This window comes from Helobdella robusta, assembly GCF_000326865.2.
Source record: "Helobdella robusta unplaced genomic scaffold HELROscaffold_64, whole genome shotgun sequence".
NCBI lineage: Eukaryota > Metazoa > Annelida > Clitellata > Rhynchobdellida > Glossiphoniidae > Helobdella > Helobdella robusta.
Genome location: NW_008705358.1, coordinates 738,146 through 759,758, shown reverse-complemented (window position 1 = coordinate 759,758; position 21,613 = coordinate 738,146). Strand labels below are relative to the sequence as shown.

Genomic DNA, 21,613 nt, shown 5'->3' with positions numbered 1-21,613 from the left:
TAGTTAATTAATTAGATAATAAACTTATTTGTTTATCCATCTGTTCATTCATCCATACATTCATTCATTTGTCCGTCAATTACATTGTTCATTTGTATTCACTCCTTCGTTCTCTCTATCCGATCCAGCCGTAGGCACGGAAGAGTCGTTGCATGGAGTGCTGTATTTTATTTCCACTTCAATTTTCTGTTATTATTATTATTATTATTATTATTGTTATTATTTGAATGGCTTATTGTCTATCGCGTAGTTCATTCATTTACCACCAATATTCCAACCGTTCATCATCACCACCGCCATCATCATTGGCATTGTTGTTATTATTACTGCTGTTGCTATTATTATTACTATTATTATTCTTGTTGTTGTTGTTGTTGTTGTTGTGTAGTATATTGTCGTAAAGAGAACGTACGTTCTGATAATGATAATGATATTTCTCTCTAATGAAACCCCCTCCCTCTCCTCCCTACTGGCCAACCGTGTAGGTATTTCATCATTGCTACGTAGGTGGGGTGTAGATTAAACGTTATTATTTTTATTATAGTTATATTACCATTATTATTATTATTATAATTATTATTATTATCAACATTATTATTGTCGCCATATCAACCAATCAATTGATTGATTGATTGATTGATCAATTGATTGATCAATTGATTGATTGATTATTAACATTATTATTGTCGCCATAATTACTATTAATATTATTATAACATGTATGTTATATTTTTTTATTATGTTATTTACATTGCAGAGTTTGTACATATGTTATGCACTTCACAAGTGCGAATGTACAGATTATATATATATATATATATATATATATATATATATATAGAGAGAGAGAGAGAGAGAGAATGTATATTGTTTTAATTTATATGTTTGTTTATTTGTTTATTTAAATTATTAAAAAAATATAAAATCACGGATGGAATGAATGATTGATTGATTGATTGATTGATTGATTGATTGATTGATCGATCGATCGATCGATTGATTGATTGATTGATTGAAAGATGAAATAAATAAATGAAACTCTACGACGCAAAACAATGTACATATGTATATATATTTCAATTACTATAATAATAATAATTAAAATTATTATTATTAAATATTAATATTAAATTTAATTATTATTGTATGATAAATGAATATGTTTATAGTTGATGATAATTTATGACACTTAGACGAAAATAATAAATTTATTGTGTCTTTTCTTTTTTTTTTTTTTTTTCTCCCAAATGTACGTTTCAAATATTTTCAATGAATAGCGAAGAAATAGAATTAAAAGTTATTACGGATCCGTGCACATTCTTAAAGAATTATTTCATTTCTATTGTCTATATTATTATTATTGTTATTGTTATTATTATTATCATAATTTTTATTTTTATTATAACACCGAATGGTGTTGATGTGTTATTGGTTGTACGTAGTTTTTGTTTGTTTGTGCCGATGACAGGAAAAGTTGAAAGATTGAATTATTTTTTAAAACGTCGAATCTGTGTCCTTCGTATTTCTACTTTTGTTATTATTATTATTAAAAAACATAATAATAATTATTATTATTTATAAGGATCTCAAATGTCCAGGTTTAGGCCATATAATGCTTGTTATTTTACTTTTCGGACTAAGTAATTAAAATTCAATGACATGTGTTAGCCGATGACTGAAGGAATAGGAAGAATGGATTGATGAGTGAATGGGTGAGTGAATGAATTGCTGAATGGATGAGTAGATGAATGGATAGATGGATGGATGATTGTTAGGGAGAATGGAGATGTGATGTTTTGGTTCAATCAAGTTTGCATCTCTTTATATTAACAACACGTTCACCTACAATTAACATAACTTCTTAGTAAACAAATGTCCTTTTATTTTTAGTTTTCATTGTTTACATGTTTGTTTAATTTATTTTTATTAATTAATTAATTTATTTATTTACTATGATGCAATTGAAAACTTTCAATTTATTCCGCGATTATTAAAAATACCTAATGTAAATCATTTGATGGAGAAATTGTATCGACTGAAATATCCAATGTTGAAGTATTTATTATTAATCAGCATCACAGCAGCTCAGAGACAATATCAATCACCTACCTTATCGATAATAGCTCTTATATCAAATGTGGGAATGATTAACACCAGTGAACATGAATATCATATTGTGTTGTTGTATTTGGTTAGTTGGACTCACCTGGACCCGATGACCGTTGAGAAACCAGTATTAACTAAGTATATTTACATGATGACTATACGCACACACTGTCACACACAAGTGTGTGTGCGTACGAAAATACAATCTTAGGAATCTTCTGGCTGGTAGGCATGTGTGATTGTGCCAAATGGACGAATAAATTATATATTCAACAAATACTAAAATGCTTTTTTAATTGGAGAATTACGAGAATTACCATTTGTTGTAATGTGGTAAAAGAAAAGATTTTTTTAAGTCGATTGAGTTTGGTGTGTGTGTGTGTGTGTGTGTGTGTGTGTGTGTGTGTGTGTGTGTGTGTGTGTGTTCGTAAGTGCTCGCAAGTGCTCGCATATATATTATAAATTGTGTGTGTGTTTGAGTTTGATTGATTTGTTAGTCTCTTTATTACTTTCGATATTTTGATTTTGGATGGTTTTATACTGAGCAGTTTTGGAAAATTTATTTTGGAAATTTTTAAAAATAAACTTTGTAATATTAAATTTTATCTTCCTCACTATCATACTTATTTTTAACTTTATTATTATTAAATTTGATATTATTATTTATTTATTTATTATTATTACTATTATTAGTTCATTTCATATCAAAGAAATTTCTTGGGTTGGACCTGCATACCAGTTGAATGTTCAATATTTTTATTAAATTAAGGTTATTTATTGATTATTATTATTTATTTGTTTACCCATTAATATTATTATTATTTATCTGATATTTTCCATTATTATTTTTGAAATATAATTTGTATTATTTATTAGTTTCATTGTCCTCTATTATGAATTGAAATATGATTTGCTCTATGTTTCCAAAAAAATTTTTTTTTTTCGATTAATTTTGAAGAAATATTTTGTTTAAAAGATGGAAACTTAATTATTTTCTTGAAAGTACTCAGTACATTATTTTATTGTTATTGTGTATCAAAATTGTCAGTTCTTTCCTTTATGTGAATGTTCGAGTATAATTAATTAATTAATTAATTATTAATTAATTAATAATAATTATAAATGTCGTCATTTTTTGATGAATAATAAAAAATTAAAAGTAATAATCTTGTATCATTTACATCACTATTTATATACAAATATTATTTGGAGTATAGTTTTGTTATTATAATTATTATTATTATAATAATAATTATTATTATTATTATTCTGTTGTCGGTCAACACTTATTGTAACTGTATGATGTTTTAGTGGTCGTTGGTGATGATTCTTTTGGTCCGAGCGTGGTTGTTATTTCTGTTGCTTAATGACCAATTGGTCATCCGTGTCTGTGAATGATGGTAGTCATTTGTTATAAGTGTTGGTGGATGGTGGTTGTTATAAGTGTTGGTGAATGGTGAGGATGAACATGGCGAGATAAATGAAGAATGAGGATGAAGGTTGAGGAGTTGTGTTCAATTTGTTATATGTACTGTTATTATTTGCTTGTGTGAGAGTTGGAATGATGTTTTGTTTTGATGTTTTGTTTGTGTGTATGTGTGCATGTAGTTCTGTAGGTAGACATGATTTTTTGGTATGTATAGAAGCGTGTGTGTGTACTGTGCATGTGTTTGTGTGTGTACTGCGCATGTGTTTGTGTGTGTTTGCTTGTACACCTAGACACAGAGTGGTGAGTTTGTTACTGCGTTTGTTGGTAGCAACGTAGGATCATCATTTAGTATAAAACCCATCAATGCAACTGCAATTCTAATGTTGTTTCAGTTATTATCACTATTTTTTATTAGTAATATTATTATTTTTTATTATTATGAAATTTTTTAGATGAAGTTTTTGATTATGACTCATTATTTAAAAAATGAAAATAATATTTTATTTATAACTTTGAAAAAATTTCTTGTTTTTCATCTACTATTATATATTACTACTTGTTTTGTTACAATATTTAACGGTTGGAACGTCAATTATTCGCCGCGAAACCGAATCCTTTTTTTGAGTTTTTCATTTTGGAAGAAAATTTCACGCAACACTTTTGTTGTTTTGGCTCAGAAGAAGGTCATATGGGTGGAAATTGTTTTGATGACTGTTGTGTTTCAGATATTGTTTCATATTTGTGTAGCGCTTCTAATGAATTGCTATCCTACCTGAGAACCTTTGCGAAGAATAATGTTTTAAACCTTCCTGGGATGCAAATAGATACGTGTTGACTGAGGACCAATTGAAATATATCCCATTTATAGGGGCCTGGGCCTGGCCCAAGTAGCAAATGCTCGTGCCTGTATACCTAGACACAGAGTGGTGGGTTTGTTACTGCGCTTATCTTTGATAACACGAATATTGAAGAAACTACATATCTGTATAGAAAATACAGAAACCAATTAGTTCGATAAATTTTCGATGGGCGGTGGTTTTGCTACGTCAGGCTCTTTTTACAAGCCCCAGTCAACGAACGCGCGTATCTTTTTAAGCAACAAAAACTCAGCTTATCAGGGGCACCGGCGTATCAAGGAAGAATATATTTATACGCATATGGGAATGTATCGCGCCACGCTGGCATAAAATTTGAGAAATTATGATTACAAAGCAAGACTCGTCTCATCTCACCGACTCGGGAAAAAAATAAATACGTTAAAATTTTCACCCACAAAAATTCTATGGTATTTACATTGTCACATTCTTCTAATTATAAAATTTGCTGAAAACAATAGCAATAATGACGTCATATATTCATCATAATTAGAGCAGGTATGTTTTAGCTGATCAAGTTTTGATGGTTGATGCGAGTTGATTAGTAAAACGACACATACTTTTTTAGACAAACAACATTTAAGTCAAGAGGTTTATTTCAATTCCTTAGTATAATTCATTGGAAATAAACGAACGTCCAATATTTCACACCAGAAGTCTTCAACAAAACGTTACTTTACCGATTACGTTACTCATTGGAATTAATAACAGCAGGCATAAAAAACAGTATTTAAAAAAAGAAAAACACTTAGCTAAATTTTACAAGCCACGGCGATCTAAACATTTTCTCATCCTCATTTTTATTTTCTTTCCAGCCTTAGAGTTTCAGACGACTTTCGTTGGAATGAACGAGGGACAGGCCCAGGAGATACTAAATATTGACTACACTGAGGTGGCAATTCCTTCTTTGGATTCTTACGATAGATCCAAGAGGTTTAAAAGAGTCAAGGTATAGTGGGGCAACCTTTTTCAAAATCTATTTAATTATTTTATTTTTTATTTCACAATAAAATATTATAACTAATATCATACAAACCATGGTGCTCAATATTTCTGCAAATTAAATCTCAGCCGGACAACCGTAAGCATATTTACTGATAGTATCACAGTATTTTCAAGTTTTTTGTCATATTCGCGCGGTTAAGCTGGCAAAGGCAAATAAGGTTTCTCTTATCTCAATTCCTATTTGTCTGGTTTTTGAAGAAATTTGCACTTCTGATTTGTCTTTTGAATTTGGCTGAATTGGCCAAACATTTCTAATCAGTGACGGGAGACTTCAGAGGATCAACAATGCTTAAACTTTGGACAGCTAGATCCAAACAAGCTCCGACAGTGTTATCATAGAAGATAGAAGTGTCAAGTCATCATAGTGTCATCACCGTGTTGCTCAGCTAATACTGAAAAATTTTAAAACACGTTTGTGATATATTTAATGATCTCAAATCCATTTTTTAAACTTAATTCGTAATAATACTGATAATAAAAATAATAACAATAATGATAATTATGACGATAATATTAATAATAATTGTAACTCTAATGAAACAATGTTTTTCTAACCTAAATCCGCTTCAATGGAAACTCCATTTTATTTAGTTACTTAAATTTAATTTGAATTTATTCAGATCCAACTTTGTATGTGTGTGTGTAGTATATTGTTGTCTACTTTCTCTCTTTTCTTTCTCTCTCTCTCTTTCTCTCTGTCTTTCTCACACACACACACACACATACACACACGTCACAACATATACGCACACATACTTCATTAATCAGGATTTAATACTTTTTAAATGTTAAACAGTAGGTGATGAATTTTAGAAATTAAACATAATTCATAGAAACAAAATAATTTACTAGCATAGAAGCATAATTTTAATAATAACAAAATAACGATGAAAAAGTATTTAATCAATAAATTATCCAAACAGTTCAATAATAGGATAATAGTGGGCAAAGACATTAAATATCACGACATCAAAAATCCGTCTACGATACTGCTATAAGATCTACCAACAAAACATACTGCGGCAGAGAAGTTTGCATTAACACGATCGAACTATCGACACAATATCAAAATGATAACAAAATGACACAGTGGTAACACAATGACAGAGTAACACAATGATGGCACAATATCAGAGTAACAAACGCGATGACACAAACACACACACGCACATATTTTATGTGTGTAGCTAAATGAACAAATATATGTATGTGTGAGTAGATAGATACATAGAAAGTAACACTCACTCAGGCAGAACGAAATTTTTTTGTTTTCGGAGAATAAGTTAGAAATCTACGACTTCGGGTATTAACATAGCTAAATAAAGCATCAAAGAGGAAACGACGGGACAGACGATAAAGTTCCATGACAATGAATGTCCCGCTGCCATTTTGCAATATGACACATCGAGCCACGACACTGAAACCTTACACCAACAACAAAAATACTCTGTGTTTTACTTAGTTACATCATTACTTTCATCCAAATTAGATCCTTTTTGCTATCATTCTGGTTCGTAGTATTTGAACACCTGAATTTACGTCCTTTTACTATAGTTTTTTAACTTTACAATTCACTCAGTTCCATGTTATCTTATATCAATAAGTATATATTTGTATATCACGCAAACATCTAATACCAACACACACACATGCACACAAACACAGCATTTTGACTAACTTTCTTAGAGCTATGATATTGCCGTTCTGGTTCTCCCTACTTTTTGATGCTTTAAAAATCTTGCACTAAACTTAAATTTTGTATTTAACAGTTTCTAATTTTTTAATTTTACTAACTTATTTTATGTCCTTCATCTTTTTCTTGAATTATTAAAATCGCAATAGAGCCTGGATTGAAATAAAACCATAAAGATATAAGATGAACTCGATTTAAGCACACTTACTTATAGAGAAGATGTGGAAATGTTTCTCGTTTTAATGAATCTTAACTTTAAAAAGCTTTAATCCCTAAAAATAAATATAAAAGGATCAGAGTTACTATTTCATTAAATCCTGTTAAAGATAACTCAATAATTTTGCCCTTAGTTTAAAATGCTGAAAGAAATTGGAATTTACTTGTTTTTTCTAAACTTGTCAATTTAGTTTTCTCAAAAAAATATTGCAAATGATTTCTGATCTGGTCTGAGTTCTGAATTAAAAATCTTTAAGCTTCGGTTTTCATAGTTAATAATAGATAAATAGAAAAATGATTAACACACAGTCTTTCAAACTAATAATCATTAAACAGTAGAATTGTGGATGGTGGGGCGTGTTAGCATTGTTTTTAAAAAAAGATGCGTCCAATTTTAATAAATTAATATATTTTAGTATTTTAATCAAAAGTTTGAGTTAAATTTTACATAATTCTTGTGTAATACAACAAAAAACTAGCGCTTGTAACAAACAAATTTTTCTTTGTAACAAAACTTTGGTGTTATATGTACCTAAAATAAAGTCTAGTACTTTAGCCCACAACACGTCACGACAAATCTGTTGATAAATCGGAGTTTTAGGGTCTATGTAAAAGTAGACACAGAAGTTTAGTTGTGTCCATCAGGCAAACTATCCTGCAATAATATCCGGACAGTGATGATAATGTAAGAAATGGTCAAATATCCGGCCGGAACTGGAGCTTAGCTGTTGCGGTACAACCCTGCCATACATGCACACATGAAAGAAAACTTATGACAAACACCCAATTTTATATATATATATATATATATATATATATATATATGTATATGTATATATATTGTTTATTATATATATATATAGTATTTATTGTATGTATATATATATATATGTATATATATACATAAATACTATATATATATATATATATATATTTATTTATATGTACTATATGTATATATTCGGTATTTGCATATTCAATTTCATAACTTTTATTCACTTATTTGGGTATGGGTATCTGATGAAATAATAAAATTATCAAAAAAACAGAATCGACTGTATAAAATAGCAGTCGCTGCACCAAACTCCGCTGATGTTGAAAAATATAAAAAGTTTAGAAATTACTTTACATCAGTAAAGAGAAAGGCAGAAAAAAATTATTTTCAACAAAAATTTGAAGAGGCAAAGAGTTGCTCCAAACAAAAATGGGAAATAATAAACGGTATAATGAATAGAAAACAAAACAATCTTGAAATTAATAAGCTAAAAGTTGACGACAAAATCATCGAAGACCCAGAGGAAATAAGTATTCTTTTCAATGAATACTTCATCAATGTCACAGAGAAGCTGTTAGAAAATCAAATAGTTACTGAAGATAAATTAAAAATAAATAGTGCAATCTGTAAATCAATGTATATGAACTCCACCAATGAAGAAGAAGTAATGTACATTGTTCAAAACTTAAGCAACAAAAAAAGCACGTCAGATGATACTTTAAGTAACAATCTACTTAAAAAAATCATCCCAGAAATTGTCATCCCAATCACTCATATTTACAATTTTTCCATCGTCCAAGGAAAAATTTCACAATGCTTCAAAACATCCAGAGTTGTTCCAATTCACAAAAAGGGGAGCAAATTAGAGACAAGTAATTATCGACCAATATCTCTACTTTCTCCACTTTCCAAAGTACTAGAAAAAATAATTTTTGTCAGAGTCACCTCATTTCTGTCCATAAATAAATTATTAAATGATAATCAATATGGCTACAGAGCACAGCATTCAACTGAGCAAGCTGTGCTGCAATTAGCACAAAATGTTATGAATAATTTTAACGAAAAGATACTGACTATAGGTGTATTCATAGACCTCTCAAAGGCCTTTGACGTCATCAACCACGATATACTGATTAAAAAATTAAATTCACATGGAATAAGAGGAAAAGTAAGTGCATGGTTCAAAAGTTATTTAGAGAACAGAGACCAGTATGTGGCAATAAAAAGTCACTCCTCAACAAAACTTAACGTAAGATCAGGCGTGCCACAAGGATCAATTTTAGGTCCTCTTCTATTCATAATCTTCATAAACGATTTTCAACATGCAACTGATGCAAATCACCTTCTATATGCAGATGACACTAACATCTTCTTCCCAACTAAAGACCCATTGAAAGAAGTAGAACACATCAATAACAGTCTTCAAAATATATCAACCTGGTTTATCAAAAATAAATTAATAGTAAATTATTCTAAATGTAATTACATTATTTTTGGTCCGAAAATTTTAACAAATATTATACGTAATTTGGGGAAACAGTCCTGACATTCATCTAAAACAGTTAACAAAATGCCAAAACCGATTCATCAGAATATTTAAAAATCTTCATCCTCATTGTCACACAAGTGAATATTATCTCGAGATGAAAATACTCAACATCAAAAACTTGTTCATTGATATGTCGTTGATTATGAATAGATTTTGAAAATGAAATGAAATATATAGATTTGTGTGTGAGTGTGTGTGTTGGAGTGTGTGCGTGTGTGTGCGTGTGCTTGTACAAGATTTTAGATGATCGAAAATTTTATAAAACTTTCCCTCATCTTTTCAGAATTTGTGAAGACGATTATGATGATGATGATAAGGGTAATAATAATAATAATAATAATATTATTAATTTTAATAATAATATTAATTTTAATAATAATATTAATTTTAATATTAATATTAATTTTAATATTAATATTAATAATATTAATATTTGCCGTGTTCAGTGCGTGATGTGTGTACGCACGTTTATGTGAGTGTGTGTGTTGTGTATGTGTGCATGTAAGTGCTGTGTGTGTGAGATATGTTTTTATGTGTGTGTATATGGTGCGTGTGAGTGCGTGTGTTTGAGTGTGTATGCGTGTGTCTGTCAACAGTAATGACGCTATGAAAATAATGACTCAAAAGTTAAGCGACCAATGAGGATTTTAGTGGCAATGAAAAAAAAACGTCACATAAACATCGTGCATCATCACGTAGCATTACTAAGAGAAACTTATTATTATTAATACAATAAAAGCAGCAAGAAAAGACCTGTTAATGGTTAATATTTTTATTATTATATTTTTTATTATTGTTATGACGTTTTTCCAATTTTTAAAAATATTTAAACGATTTTCAGTCATTTTTCAATTCAAGCCGAATTCGAAAATTACGCCATTGTTGTCTATGTTATCGTAACAGCTTGATTGATGTTGGCATGTAAATGTTACTATTGTTATTGCTATTATTTTATTGCTTTGCTGTTACTACTGTTGCTGCTATTATTGTTGTTGTTCTTATTTTCAATGACACAATCGCTCAGGTAGGAAGTTACGTTGATGAAAAAACGTGAGTGAACTATAAAATGAACAACAACAACAATAAAAATAACAATAGCGACAGTGATTCAAAACCCATTAAAAATAATAAGAATAATAACCAAACGAAATTAGTATATAAGAACGCTGATGTGGCTGGCTTCCATCAAAGACGATCGGGAAGTCCAACTGCAGAGGGAAGAACACATCTGGAAAAACAGAACTTATCAGGAGAAGACATCTCAAGAGTAGAACGATCGTCGACAGAACTCGAAGTTGCTGTCAGTAATCTTTGCTCCACCGGTTCAGGTATCAATTGGTTTTGTTTTTATGGGGTGGCGGGGCATATATGTTAATTCTTATAAATGCAATAGCCCAATATGGGCTATTGCATTTATAACAATCAACATTGTTGGAAGTTGGGTGGGCAACGCATGGAAAGAATTAAAAAAATGGTTTGATATCTTCCGGTTCGATATCTAATCAAAACATTGTGCTCTTGTCGATATGTTAGTGTTTATGGTTAAAGTTTTAAATGATAGTCATTTTTTAACAGTAATTATTTTAAAAAGTGCTTAAGTTAAAGATATAAAACAATATGGGTTTGTTTATTGATTTTCTGACATGCCAAAACGGATGTCAATAATTTTAATTAACTGTTAATGAGCGGTGTGGCGAATTGATGTTGCAAGTGTTGTTGGCTCTCCATTTAAAAAAACCATAACTAAGAGATTTTTTTTACTAAAATATAATAAATTTGTAATAATCAGTTAGGAACTAGAAACTGACTTGAATATGTTTAAAGTATTACACTTAGACTTACGTTTAAATAAATAATACAATATTTGAATTAAAAAACAGTTAACATTGAAGTGGCTGAACGTAGTAAACTTTATTTTTACCGGTGAACAGGGAAACCAATATCTCCGGTTGATTTATTAATACAGCTTTTAACACAAGAGGTCTTAATTTTTAATTTTAATAAACTGCAACTGTCGAAATATCATTTTTTTTCTTTTAAATTCGTTCTAATAAACATAAAAATGATCAGTATTTTACTTCTGTCGAGTTAACACGTGTTGCGACAATGTTTAGATCGCATTCCAATATATATATATATATATATATATATATATCGATTTAGGGTTTATATATATATATATATATATATATATAGTTATTTATTTACCTTTTTATTCATTTACTCGTTTAATACAAATATTTGAAACTAATATAATTTTTTATAGATTAAAATATTTCTCACCGATGATAATCACAACAAACTATAGTACCATAATAATTATTTCGTGTTTTGCTGAATTAAACTGCAATGATGATCTATTTTACAATTGTTCAGGTTTATCTGCATTTGAAGACGTTGAAGCATGCTGTTGAAGGTCCTGGCGCAGCTGCTGCTGGTGGCCACTACGTTCGTTGAAGGTTCGCTGGTGTCTGTCGTTCTACTTTCACATATGAGATGAATTGTTGTGTTTCTTTCTTTCTTTTATCGTATTGCGTTTTCATAATTGAATGTGTTACGTTTCGCTTAAACTTTTCATCAATCACAAGTTACTTCAAGTTAAAAATTTTATGAAAAACTCAACTTGAAATTGAGATATTGCTGACAATATTTTCCTAAAAATATGATATAAAGATTTTTTAAAGTTATAACTGAATATTCATTTAAAATATATCCTATTTCAAATGAAATTAATATTCTATTTCCACAACTGAAACGCAGGTGATCCAGTGTACTACAACTGTGCCAACGTCAATCCATGCACAACGGCGAATGCAGCTCTCAATCGCTTCTATTTCACGCATTCCGATCCCAAAAATTTTGTGCAATGCGACAACTCGCAGAACTGCTTCATACAAACCTGTGCTCTTGGAACCAACTGGAACCAAAACTACCTGACGTGTGTGCGCACTGCATCGAGTAGCGGCGACAACGCTGTGAACGGAAGCTGTTTCTCTACTGCTGGCAAGTACAACTGCGGCAACAGGAACCCGTGTACAGTGGCGAATGCTAATCAAAACAAGTTTTATTTCCCGTTCGACGATGTTTACCATTTTGTTCAATGCGATGCTTTCCAGCAGTGTTTCGTTATGCCATGTGCTCCGGCAACTGTTTGGGATCAGTCGGCTCTCACTTGCAACCATCCATCAGCGGTTGCAAACAGTGGCAGTAGTGGCAGCAGTTCTAACGGTCAGAACCTGTACGTCAACTTTTTTCCTAAGCACAACTGCTACGATAGAAACCCGTGCACAGTCAGCAATGCTCGCATGAACAACTTTTACTTCTCCAACGACAACCCAAAAATGTTTGTTCAATGTGACCAGTATCAACATTGCTATTTAAGACCGTGTGCCATCGGAACAGTTTGGGATCAGAGAGCTTTAACGTGTAACTTTCCATATCTCATTGCTGACGTATTTGGAAATTATTGCAACGTCACTGATAATCACGTCAACAACAACAACAACCAGAACGATAGAGACCCTTGCACACACAACTGTGGTGATCGCAACCCTTGCACAAAAAGCAACGCGCTGAGAGGTCAGTACTATTTCGCTTCTGACGATTCTGACCATTTCGTGCAATGTGATGACTTCCAAAAATGTTACGTCATGCCCTGCGCACCTGGAACGCACTGGGACCAATCCATCCTCACTTGCGATCACGATGGCACAACGAACGGCAGTACAAACAACCAACAAACTTCCAACACATACAACTGCCACGATAGAAATCCATGCACCGTCGCAAATGCTCAGCTAAACAAATTCTACTTTTCATACGATGATTCAAAATTTTTTGTCCAATGCGACAACCTCCAGAAATGTTTCATCAGGCCCTGTGCTCCTGGAACCGTGTGGGACCAGACTGTTCTGACCTGCAACTATGCTAATTTTATTGGAACTGGCAACAACTCCACTGGATCAAGTCCATCAGGATCAAGTGATAAATATAATTGTTATGACAGAAATCCGTGCACAGTATCTAATGCAAATTTAAACAAATTTTATTTCACTTACGACGATCCGAAATATTTTGTCCAATGTGATAACTCTCAAAGATGCTTCATCAAACAGTGCGCTCTTGGAACTGTTTGGAGTCAAACGGCTAACACCTGCGTCAGAAATGGTAATGGTCAATCTGGGACTTCTTCTGGTACATGTCCAAGTCTGGTTGGTAAATATAACTGTGCTGATAGGAATCCTTGCACTGTGGCAAATGCAAACAAGAACAAGTTCTACTTCCCTTACGATGACGTTCATTACTTCGTTCAGTGCGATAACTTGCAACAGTGTTTTGTCATGCCATGCGCTCCAGGAACGGTGTGGGATCAGTCGGTTACAGTTTGCAATTTTCCATCAAACGTCAATAGCAGCAGTAGCAGCAACAATGCGAACACTGCCGTCGCCTCAACCCCAAAATATAACTGCCTACACAGAAACCCCTGCACTCTTCAGAATGCCGCTGAGAAGAAGTTTTATTTTGCTTACGATGAACCAACACATTTTGTGCAATGTTCTGAATATCAGCAGTGCTTTGTTATGCCTTGTTCTGAATCAACTGTTTGGAATCAAGCTGTCCAAACGTGCACTCATTCCAACGGTTACATGAACGACAGCACTTCTTCATGCGGATCGTCTGGAAACTCAGTTGGCACAAACAACTGCGCAGATCGCAATCCTTGTACAAAAGAAAATGCAGCACTAGGAAAGTTTTATTTCACTCACGACAATCCACGTCAATTTGTTCAGTGTGACGACTTCCAAAGATGTTTTGTCATGCCTTGCGCTCCTGCAACTGTCTGGAGTCAGTCGGTCCACACTTGCATTCGACCAACAGGTAATGGTAACTCGAACGGAAACGGCAGCAGTTCAAGTGGCGGTTCAAACAACACTTTCAATTGTCAAAATAATAATCCGTGTACCAAGGCAAATGCAGCTCAAGGTAATTATTACTTTACGTACGAAAATCCATACTTCTTTGTTCAGTGTGACGATTTCCAAAAATGTTTTGTGAGACCTTGCGCACCAGATACTAAATGGAGTCAAAACGTTGAAACTTGCATTAGAATTACTAACCAAGGATCAACCGGGTCAACTGGGTCCACAGGGTCAACTGGTTCCACTGGATCAACCGGATCAACCGGATCCAACAAGTACAACTGTCTCGATAGAAACCCTTGCACACAATCAAACATTGCTCTGAATCTTTTCTATTTTACTTACGACGATCCATCGTACTTTGTCCAGTGTGATGCTTTCCAAAGATGCTTCATCCGACCTTGCGCTCCTAGGACAGTCTGGAGTCAATCTGCTTACACTTGCGTTCGTTCCCCTGGAGATATCAACGGCGGTAGTGATTGCTACAAAAACACTTATGACTGCGACACAAACAATCCATGTACTCCTTACAACGTGCTCAATAATCGCAAATATTATTTTCCACACGGTGATTCTCGTAAGTACGTAAAATGTGAGACGGACTATACCTGCTCCGTTAAAAATTGTTCGAACTCCGTGTGGGATCAATCGGCTCTATCCTGCAACTATCAGCGTTACACCTGTGACCAACCCAACCCGTGCACTGATGCCAATATACAGGCCAACAAACTCTATTTCCCTCACGTAAATGGCCGCAAATTTGTTCAGTGTAGTCAATGGAAACAATGTTTTGTGATGGATTGTGCGGCTGGATTGGTCTGGGGTGTTCAAGAAAACACTTGCATCTCTCCTCCTTTTAGTTACGCTTGAAGATAAGATTGCTTTGAAGACTGACATCATGTCGGTTTATATTTTAATATAATCAAAACTTTGAATTTGCTGATGCTTATTATACCGACTGCTTTTAAAAGTACTTTATTTTTTGTTGTAATTAATAGCGAAAACATTATTTTTTGTGAAAGTGAGCCCCATTGATTTAGGCAAATTTGCAAATTTGTTTTTGTTTAAAAAAACATGGACTAAAACATTTTATATATAATTTGGATATTTATCTAATTTTTCAAAAAATATCTCAATGATTTCAGTTACGAATTTTAATACATTGAATTAAATTATATGTATTGTGCAAATAAATCATAATTTATTTATTATTTTGAAAATCAACTATGAATTAAAAACCAATTTGTAATTGAGAACAATTTACTTTATGAACATTTTTATATTTTTGCTTTTTTAAATAAAATAATTTCTTCAACGGATACACTCCTCCTTAACTTACAACAAACTGAACTAGAAACAAATAAAATTATGACACAAAAGAGATCATAAATTCGTGGCTAGCAACATTCAATCAAAAAAAACTCTATTGAATAAGGAAATAAATCCCCCCAATAAAATAATATTAATATAATTAAAACAAAATTAAAACAAAAAGACACCAAATTAAAACAAAGTTCGTTTTCATTCGCCATGTGTTCTACCATTTGAAGACCTTTTTCATTCGGCAGGCTGTCTCAGAGAATATAACATACAATGCCCACCACGCCGGCATTCACACATACACTCAAATATTTGCACACAAACACACACGTATGCAAACATACGCACACTCATACAGATACACACGCATACTTACTTCTGTTTTCACTCTTTCTCTCTCCCTTTCTCTCTCTCTCTCTCTCTCTCTCTCTCTCTCTCTCTATATATATATATATATATATATATATATATATATAATTTATTTAAGTAAGTAAGCAAGCAAGTACTTAGACAAACAAAACAATGATATGCGTTCTGAGGATGCGTTGCATATGTTTTTTGACGTTGGAATGAACAATACTTCAGTGAAAAGAGACACAGCCAAAAGTTGATATATACAGATCACAGATGCATTAAAAAAATACACGCGCGAATGAACACAAATCATAAAAACACATACACACGCGCTCGCACGCAAAGATTAACACATATATAAACAAATAAACATACATACAAACATACAAACTTAATCACGTACGTTCACAAGCACAGACATAAACCTATATACAAAGAAAAACCCCAAATGTGATATACAAAAAAACATACACAAAAGCATACACACACGCATACTAACATGAACATGCACATGCACATACACGTGCATGCATACTAACATGCACATAAACATGCACGTACACAAGTATACAACTATACAACAAACACACGTACGTACACACTTCAGTTGTAATTCAATTCGGCGGTGAGGATTTAGGCAAGAGCAAGGAGCAGATATGGATGGGTATCTATCAGGCGATTAATATATATCATACAAGAGCACACACAACATCACACGCAACCTCACATACAACCACACACACAACAATACACAAAACGTCACATACAACATTACATACAACCAAACACGCAAAAGCAACAATAACAACAACATACACAACATCACATAGAACACATAACAACCACACACACACACACAAACACACACACACACAACATCATATACTAAAACACACACAACAACATACACAACCTCACAACTGCATCACAAACACATGGGCACACATAATATATATTTTTTTATTGATTGATATATAGAATTTAAATAAAATTCTATAAAAATTTCTTGAAAATTAAATAAAATTCGTATTTTAAAGAAAAAATATATTTGCCAATATCAGTATGTTCCGCATAACAAATATATGAGAACATAAGGCATATGTACATACACACACGCCAACACACACACACACACATACATACACACACATTAAAAATGTTGTGGCATTAATTAAATGTTACATTATTAATGTCATGATGATATATATGCCTCTGACCATGTATATGCAAATACATGGTATATAAAATATAAAACCAAAGTATATAAAGTTATCTATTTATTCATTATGTTTGCATACATTATATAAATATACGCGTGTGTGTGTATGTATTTGTGTGTGTGTGTGGGTGTGTGTGTTTATGTGTGTGTGTGTGTATGTGTGTGTCTATTTATATATGTGTCTAGTGTATATTTTTGCTTGGATCACATTCGATGAGTTGTTCCAACAATAAAACAATCATTCACTCATGTCGTTCGGTAATCTAAGTATGTATGTATGTTTGTATGTGTGTATGTATGTATGTATGTATGTATGTATGTATGTATGTATGTATGTATGTATGTATGTATGTATGTATGTATGTATGTATGCATGCATGCATGTATGTATGTATGTATGTATGTATGTATGTATGTATGTATGTATGTATGTATGTATGTATGTATGTATGTATGTATGTATGTATGTATGTATGTATGTATGTATGTATGTATGTATGTATGTATGTATGTATGTATGTATGTATGTATGTATGTATGTATGTATGTATGTATGTATGTATGTATGTATGTATGTATGTATGTATGTATGTATGTATGTATGTATGGAATGCATGTATGGGATAGAAACATACAAACAATTAATGAAAGATATAAAGTTGTGAAATTATCCATCAATCATGAAATAAGCCGGTGTTGTCAGTAACATGAAATAATAAATATGTATAATTTACGATGGTAGGTGGATGTATGTATGTGTGTATTTGTAAGCTTGTTTGTCTCTTTGTGTGCGTGTGTGTTTGTGTATGTATGCATGTGTGTATGTATGTACGTATGATTGTCTGTATGAATGTTTGGTGCTTGCCTATGAGAGTATGTTCATTCATGTATGAGTGAGTATGTATGTGTATTTGCAAGTAAAAATTGAAGTGTGAGCTCGTGTGGTTTGCATGTGGTTTGCCTGTTAATAACAGAACAAAACAAAAGAAAAGAATGATATTATTATCAGTCCAAGTGACGACAGTATGGTAGCAACAACAACAATTACAGCTATAAGAACAACAAAAACAACAACAACAATAACAACAACAACAACAACAACAACAGCAATAACAACAATAACAACAGCAACAGGCTATTCCATACAGATGACCCAACAACTTAAAAATTTCTTGATCATGTAACGAGATTAGTTGGGGCCACAAAAGTAAGTCCCGATCATTAGAACCTAATTTGTAGTAATGCCCTGGAACAAGACGTGCAGTGCACCTAACAACAACAACAATAACAGCAACAATAACAGCAACAATAACAACAACAATAACAACAACAATAACAACAACAATAACAGCAACACTAACAGCAACAATAACAGCAACAATAACAACAGCAGAATATTTGTTAGTGTGTTTGTTGCTAACCTGTTTTTCTCCAGTCGAAGCATGGGGCCCCTAGTTGCAAAGCTGGAGATTGGTGAAAAAGTGAGCCAATGCAGGCAGGCGGTGCAGTAGTCGTGACGCAAAACTACTGGCTGTGAGGAAAGCTGTAAAGTGGATGATGGAAAATGAAGGGTGGAGTGAAGTAACGATCATAACAAACAGCAGGGCAGTTATTAATTCCTAGCGGGCAAACGACAGCCAAAACCAATGCTAATACAAATAAACAAAAAAGTTAAAAGATGGTCTGAAAAAAAAGAGAAGTAATATTAAATTGGAAACCCTACCCAGTCACTATGGCATCGAATTCAACAAAAAAGCAGGGACGGAATCTGAAAATGCCCAAAAAGTCATTACTGGCCGAGGTGTAATTTGGAAGAAGATGAAGGAATTGGTGTCAGAAAAACTATGTAAATTGAAAAATAATTCTGATTCAAGGTGTAAGGCGGTATATTTTTAACCACTACGGAAAGTGTAAGAAACATTCAGTAAATTAGACCGTAATTACCTTATATATATTAGAGCGTAATTATCATATAATATACATATATTATATATATTATATATATATATATATATATATATATAGATCTTCTCCGTTTCCGCACAGGCTAAAAAGCTATCAGAACAGAATTGGTATTATTAATGAGGCGGTATGCAGACACCATGGTATGGAGATGGAAGAAATGGAACACACATGGACAAGATGACGGAAAATAGTTGATTTGAGGAAAAAGTATGGAATATAAGGAAGTTTGGAAGAGTTGATCACTTTGCCCACCAATGCTGTAAAAATGTCAAATGAATATTTAACAGGTTGGTGAACAACAAAGGAGATAGATACATGAACTGACAAAACAACAACAACAGCAACAGCAACAACAGTTATCTTTTAGGACCAGTTGAATTCCACTTGAGGCCGCGGGTCCTTAGTTGCACTGCAAGGAGACAGAGGTCATCGCAAACGTAATTTATTTTGCTTTACAAAAACTGTGGTAGATTATGCTACAGTAGCGTGGAAACCACGGATGACCAAAACCCACATATGGAAAGACTGCAAACTCAACCGATCAGAGCATCTCGCATCGTGTCTAGTTTGATGAATAGATCCTTATCCATCCATCCATCCATCCATCCATCCATCCATCCATCCATCCATCCATCCATCCATCCATCCATCCATCCATCCATCTATCCATCTATCCATCTATCTATCTGTGCCATAGACACTTTTTGGTTTTGGGAGGGCCTCCTGATTAAATATTTAAATTATTTTGTAAGTGATTAATTGAACAACAACAGCAATATAAAAATAAATATATATATATATATATATTTATAATGTTTACATATATTTAGTATATATATATAGATATATATATATATATATGTATATATATATATATATATATAGAACGAAAATATAGTAAAGAAGTGTATAATTGTGCATGTGAGCGTAGGAGATCACACACAAACACACACACAGAGCCATGCAGGTTACTTAGGTATAAAAGATACTTGTGTGTGTGATTTGCCGCTGTGTGGTCTGATCTACCATCGATTAGTTGAGATAAATCTGAAAGAAATAATCTATTGGCGGGTAGGTAGGTAGGTAGGTAGAAAATTGCTGTTTAGTTGCCGTGAGCAGATATTATTTTCATGTTCGTAGCTCGCATTCAACTGACGTTCCTTCGTTCGGTCATATGATTTGAAAAGCAAAACTTTTATTCTGGACGCTTCTGATTGATAATAATTAACCGGTAGTTGAAAGGGTACTAAATGCAAGCATCTTAGTCTTGTTTGTTTTTTTTGCATTATTTTAAGAGATGTCGTTTTTATCACTCGCATCAATTAACAACAAAATAGTTCACAAAAATAAACAGCAACAACAACGATAACAACAATATCAGCAGCAGCAGCAGCAGCAACAACAACAACAACAACAGTAACAACAACATGTCGACGAAACTGAATTTTTTTTTCAAAATGTTTTTCCTACTACCACTATTACTACCTTCGACCACAAGTTAGTCGTTTGCCACATAGTCTGTCTGCCTGCATGCGTACGTTTGCTAACATGTGTATCTGTGTATGTGTGTATTCGTGTGTGTGTGTATGTGTGTATTCGTGTGTGTGTGTGTGTGTGTATTTGTGTTTGTGTATGCATTTGTGTGTGCGTGCCTTTCTGTAAATGATAAAGAATATGTTTAAAAATGATACGATAATAAAAAAACCATGTCCAAGTACATTGGTACTTGCTCCTTTGTGTGCCAAATATTGAGGAGCATCTCTTAAGAAAGACGCATGGAGTCTTCGCAACTTCAGCCAACATAACACAATCTATCAATCGTAACATAACCTAACCAATAAATGTTAACAAAATGGTTGAACATCGCGGAAACTTCTTTGCCGATATCATAATCAAACGAACAAACAAACAAACTTATGTATGTATGTATTATTATTATTTGGAAACTTATAAAGCGCCGATTATAACACTACAGTGTTCTCAAAAGCTCATATGTATGTATGTATGTATGTATGTATGTATGTATGTATGTATGTATGTATGTATGTATGTATTATTATTATTACAACTTATGTAGCGCCAATTAAAATGTAAAATTTATCAAAAGCGCTCTCAAAATGCAAAAGCAAAAACAATGTTAGGATGAAAACAAATAAGTCTTTAACAGCCTTCTAAATGTCAACAAATT

General features: G+C 32.5%; 3 protein-coding genes across 3 annotated transcripts; all 3 read left to right on the top strand.

Moving 5' to 3' along the window:
- Positions 1–10,714: 10,714 nt before the first annotated feature.
- HELRODRAFT_180781 (hypothetical protein) lies at positions 10,715–11,575 on the top strand (the record flags this gene model as incomplete). Its single annotated transcript, XM_009030066.1, has 2 exons — positions 10,715–10,976; positions 11,529–11,575. 2 exons carry the CDS (start codon positions 10,715–10,717, stop codon positions 11,573–11,575), a joined length of 309 nt encoding a protein of 102 aa, XP_009028314.1.
- Positions 11,576–12,052: 477 nt separating this feature from the next.
- On the top strand, positions 12,053–15,437 carry HELRODRAFT_180780 (hypothetical protein; the record flags this gene model as incomplete). Its single annotated transcript, XM_009030065.1, has 2 exons — positions 12,053–12,107; positions 12,409–15,437. The coding sequence occupies 2 exons, from the start codon at positions 12,053–12,055 to the stop codon at positions 15,435–15,437; spliced, it is 3,084 nt and encodes a 1,027-aa protein (XP_009028313.1).
- Positions 15,438–18,701: 3,264 nt separating this feature from the next.
- Positions 18,702–19,996, top strand: HELRODRAFT_180779 (hypothetical protein; the record flags this gene model as incomplete). Its single annotated transcript, XM_009030064.1, has 4 exons — positions 18,702–18,941; positions 19,132–19,334; positions 19,507–19,565; positions 19,896–19,996. The coding sequence occupies 4 exons, from the start codon at positions 18,702–18,704 to the stop codon at positions 19,994–19,996; spliced, it is 603 nt and encodes a 200-aa protein (XP_009028312.1).
- Positions 19,997–21,613: the final 1,617 nt, after the last annotated feature.